The 5562-nt window shown below is 23.9% G+C and overlaps 1 protein-coding gene across 2 annotated transcripts; it reads right to left on the bottom strand.

Annotated features, from left to right (window-relative positions):
* Nucleotides 1-456: 456 nt before the first annotated feature.
* LOC119670173 (TNF receptor-associated factor 3-like) lies at nt 457-5168 on the bottom strand. 2 transcript variants are annotated; one of them, XM_038080332.1, is made up of 6 exons: nt 4951-5168; nt 2070-2480; nt 1853-2001; nt 1515-1795; nt 868-983; nt 457-775 (listed from the first exon to the last, which is right to left on the bottom strand). In XM_038080332.1, the coding sequence occupies exons 1-6, from the start codon at nt 5077-5079 to the stop codon at nt 467-469; spliced, it is 1395 nt and encodes a 464-aa protein (XP_037936260.1). In that variant the 5' UTR covers nt 5080-5168; the 3' UTR covers nt 457-466. The 2 variants fall into 2 exon arrangements, with proteins under 2 accessions (XP_037936260.1, XP_037936261.1); XM_038080333.1 differs by lacking the exon at nt 4951-5168 and adding an exon at nt 2563-2696.
* Between the last annotated feature and the right edge of the window lie 394 nt (nt 5169-5562).

The following is a 5562-nucleotide window of genomic DNA, read 5'->3' as shown; positions in this document are numbered from 1 at the left end:
TAATCTCAAACAAAGAAAAGAATTAAATTAAATTGTATTTATTCATACTGATTGTTTTGCTTTAAAATTTTAATTTTCAAATATTATCATTTTTTTTAATTGTAATATTGCTTAAAATGCTATAAGTTTGTCTTTTAAATATGTGAAGCTTGCAGTTTTTTTATTAAAAATTTATAAATTTTAAAAAATATTTTTTTTAATCACAAAATTTTTATAATTATTTTAGTAATTTAAAATATTTGTATCCATCTAAGTTTAATAATTTCATACATATAAAAAGTACATACTTATTTAAATCTTAAAATAAAGTATAAAGTTACTATAAAATGGCATTTATATTAATTAAATATTTCCTTACAATAAAAAAAACAATGAAAACTGAAAAATTGCTTTTTGTTTTAAAAGTTTACTTATATTGAATTAATTTATTTTCTTTTATAGTAAAATTGTGTTATATATGAAATTGTCATTTTAGCACTCTAACTTCCACAAATAAGCAATCATTTCGCAAGTAATTCCGACTTGCAATTACTTTATGTGGAATATGAAAATATTGATTAGTTAGGAAATATTCGTCGTTTTTCTTGCGCACTTGTATGGTTTTGACATAGTCCTGCTGTTCTGCCTGATTATACTTTTGATCACGTATAACTACATCAGCCTGCAGACGACAAGGCCATGTAAGAAGTGGATCAAATTCACCGGCAATCACATTTAAACAAGCAATCATATTACGACCTTTCCAAGTTCCTTTACCATTAAGATGTATATCCAACTTATTAAAATAATTGAAAAAGTTTGTTATAAATAAAAATATATAAAGTGTAGTATATAATAATTCTTATAGTAATACATAATAAAACTTACACGTAATGCATAACCATATGGTTTATTGGAAAACATGGCACTATGTAGTATTGTATCATATTGTTTAGCTTCCTCCAATTTTTTGGAATAATCCTTAATGCGCCAAATCAAATGACCTACAAATGATTAAAAATATAATTAATTATACATTAAATAAAATATAAAAAATAATATATATAAAATAAATATATAAAAAATAGTCTGAAATATGTATTAAATAATGTATAAATATATAATAACGTAACAATAATATATATATTAAATAATGTGTATATAATAAAATGTATTAAGTAATGTATGTGTATAATATATATATTAAATAATTTATATATTATATAATGTATATATTATATAATATATGTATTATTAAGAAAGGTTCAAACAGTAATAAGGAAACAACAAAAATATTACTTAATTTATTGAAATTTGGCTGACCATACAATGCTGTTTCAAGTATTGCCAAGTACAGCATTATATGGTTAGACAAATTTTAATAAATTAATTAAAATTTTTGTTGTGCTTTCTTCATTACTGTTCGAACACTTCTAGTTTCTTTTTGTCATAAGACTCGTCAATTTCGACAAAGAAAGTAACTTTTATATATTATTTATTTATACATGTTTATTACAGAGCATAGTATCTTGTACCTCTAGTATTTTGTATGCTTGTTAAACGTTGTTGCGTGGCCAAATGATTTTCGAGGTCTGTTAGAGCTTGTATTGTATGATGCAGCTTCTTATCTATATCAGTTACTATTCCTTCTAATTTTTCACAGCGTTCTTCGGTTTCGCAAACAATATTTTTCATACTTTTAATCTCATAGTCCATAGTAATTTGTTTTGCATTTAAATCACTATTAGTAACGAATTTTGTTTTAAGATCTTCGCTAACACCATTCAAAAATTCTTCAACTTCTATGAATTTATCTCTAAATAAAACCAGAATTAAGTATTTTCGTCTTAACTGCTGTAAACTGTATAAATACCGATTGATTTTCTCATGTTCCAGTACAGTTTCCTCCAACTTCAATATATTATCATTTAAAAGATTCTGATGCTCAGCTACTTCGGTAGATAATTGATTTATGTGTTTTTGCAGTGAATCCATTTCATTCTGGATTTCATTTTTAAGTGCCTAAATATAATCAAAAAATATAGATATTATATATATTACTTTATAATAACAATAAAATATTAACTTACTTGCGTTACATCGAAACAATAACGAAAGTCATTCTGACATTGTTCCACTTCAAAAGTACGCTGCGTATTTTCTTCTTCCATGCGTCGATTAATTCCTTTAAGTGATTCATCTGTACTGTGTGACCATTCATCTTGTATTTGATTTTGTTTACGTAAATTTCCTACATCTGTTATTAAATGTAAACGCTGTCGTATCTCTTCATTCAATACCGAACGTAGCGCACTGACATCTTGTTCCAACACTTGCATACGATGATCTAAATGTTGATCCAAACGTTCATGGCTACTACCTAATCTTTGTTTCGCCCGTGGACATTCTTTCAGATGTGAACGCATTCTGATTCTTGGCACGAAGGTGTTACAAGTATTGGGACATTGTTCAAGCACCTGTCCGCAGTGTATCAAGTGCTCCTGAAAGAAGAGTTGAGTTATTAGTAAGTAATCATTTTACATTAGCAAATATTTTCAGATATGTTATCTTATCAATGATTACGAAATTATGCGAGTATCTGAGTAATGGAAGTAATTTTATGTTGGGGTAAGCTTTATTGGCAATTTAGCAGCAGTTTTTGGTGCCCTTATAAAACCTTATCAAGTTTTTAGATAAGAAATTCATTAAAGCAAACCAAAAATGTAATGCAATTGTTAGAAGATATATGTTTATGTAAAGATATTAAATATGTACGAATATTTTTTTGGAAATAGAGTTAGTTACTTAGTTAAGTTTTTTTTATTAAGTTACTCATAATAAATTTACAATTTTCTATTACCAATTATTTGAAGAAACAAATCACTTAATTGAAAAGTTCATCAGTCAGAAGTTAACTTTAATATTATTATTAAGAAAGGAAGTTTAGAAATTATATTCTGACACCTTTATTTCGATCCTTTAATACCGCTATCATCTCATGTTCTTTTAAATATAAGACCAATATTTCGAAGTGACGAATAACTTCTATTACACCCAAATATCATAAGGTAATTATTTTATTTTATTTTATATTTTTTGCAGATCTTTGTTGTCCATAGATTAAGTTCTTCACAACTGCTACCATATAGTCTAATGAAACTAAATCGAGACTAGTCACATCGAGCTTTCAGTATCCGTGATATTTTATATGCTTTGGACCTTGAATATCTGACACTAACTGTGTGATCATGAACTTATAAATATGTATTTGACTTTCGAATATTCTTTATAGATTGTAATTATGTTTCTGTTCCTTTAACTCCAAGATTTCTCTCTAATTACATATTTTGTGTTAATCCAATTAATTTAGAGCTGTTCACATACGTTGTCAATTCGTTTATCCAAAAGATTTTGCTTTCTCAGGTTTATCATGGCATCAAGGAATTATATATAATTGAATTATATTATAATTGAATTGCTACTATTTTATTAATTTTATATTTCATATTAATATAATATAAATTAATTTATATTAATATAAAACAAAATATTTATTTTATATATTTGTATATTATTATTATATTTTATGAGCAATAGTTTTTATTTTTTTATGAAGATTATTTGGAAACTATAACATGTTTTTATATTTTATTAATATATTCATAATATTTATTATTTATTAATAATTTTATATCGGCAATAGTTTTTATTTTTTTATGAAGCTTTTTTTCGGAATATATATTATATTAATATTTAGAAACGATTGTAAAATCGTTTATTATAAAATCGTTATATAATTAAGGATATAATATATAGTAATAATAATATTAGTGTTTAATTTGAGATACTACCTCCTTAATAAACCTAAAAGTATTACAGAAATAATAAATAATTATTATAATTATTGTAACAATAATTCAATAATTAGAACCAAATTATTTTCTTTTTAGTTCTACATTCAGAAGGTTTTACAAAGATATAGAAATGTACTTACTACCAATGTTAATTACGTATATATGCAATAATTGTAAATACATAACTATTTAAGTACTAGATAAAAAGATAAGATATTTAAAATTAATTAAACAATTTAACAAATTGTTGTTGACAAAATGTTTTGACCAAATATTTGGTTTTGCTATAAATAGTATAATGACCTTATGTATACTTCTCCAGAAAATTGTTGTATTTATTGAAAATATTTTTTATTGTTTTCAATTTTTTTTCTTATATTATTTTGACTGCAATATTAATAATTAACGAAGCATCGATCAATTTAGTAATTTAGATCAGAATTTAAACGAATTTTCCCCTTTAATCTCTATATCATTTAACTTACATTGAAAACAATAACAATTTCTTATGTGACGTGACCATGACTATCTCCAAAATATATTGCAATTATAATTCGAGTTTTGCTCATATTAATGGTACACTAACTGCATGCATAAGTGAAGTAGGCCAGCTTAGTTTATCATTATTATGCATTCAGTTTAGTAGGATACAATTTAATATCATAATTTAAGAAATCAATATATAAATAATTATTATAATTATTAATTATAGTATATATTGTTTACAATTATTTTTTATTTTTTTTTTTACGCTGCTGTTATTACTGCCTTTAGAACTGTTGTTTATATGCGCAAATATGTGCATGTGACTAAATTTATTTTAAGCTTAATGAATTATTTAAATTTAATTTAATTTATTACGAATACGAAAAAGTATAGCTATTTATAAAAATAATAATAAGTGCTAAATTTTATTTTTAAATATTTAATTTCATCCAGCCTTAATAATAAACCTGAAGTAATATTATAAAAGTTTTGTTTATTTATTTATTTTATAATGTTATTATTTTTATTTTTTTTATTTTAACAAGTAATTAGAGCTAGTTTATACTGCTGAATTTTACTTTTAAATATTTTTTTTAATTAGTTTCAATAATAAACCTAAAGTGCTACGTACTGTAAAAGTTTGCGAATCGAACCATTCATTGCAGAAGAGACAGGAAGATTTCTCATATTTAACAACCGTCGTTGAGCCGGAAGCTTTTGATCCATTTAATGAATTTTCGTCACTATCTTGACTGGACATATTTATTTATTTAATTTATTCGTATTTTTGTTTAAGGTCACAATATATAAGTTATCTTATCTTGCATAGCATTGAATATATATATGTAAATTAAAAAGAATTTTTTTTTTATTTGAATTCACTTTTTTCAAAAGGGCGAACTTTCACACTAATTAATCCTTCATTGAAAATTTTTAATTCTTCATTGAATATTTTTAATTATTATTAAAATAATAATTTTCTTACAGTAGTCAGTATATTTTTTATAACAACAACATTACATCACAAACTTTTTAATTAGTTTCACACATTCATTTGCACATAAAGCGTTTTTCAATAAATTATTTAAAAACCGTTTAAAGGCACGAAATTAACCGCAAAACGCCTCTCAAGTGACTAATTTAATTTTTGCCGAAAATGGGTGGAAATAATTGAGTGAAAAAATTAAAATTGAAATTAAAATGAAAAACAAAAACAAAAACAGTTTAAGTTCATATCAGAAAC

This window comes from Teleopsis dalmanni, chromosome 1 (genome assembly GCF_002237135.1).
Source record: "Teleopsis dalmanni isolate 2A chromosome 1, ASM223713v2, whole genome shotgun sequence".
Taxonomy (NCBI): domain Eukaryota; kingdom Metazoa; phylum Arthropoda; class Insecta; order Diptera; family Diopsidae; genus Teleopsis; species Teleopsis dalmanni.
This window is presented reverse-complemented; position numbering and strand designations above follow the sequence as displayed.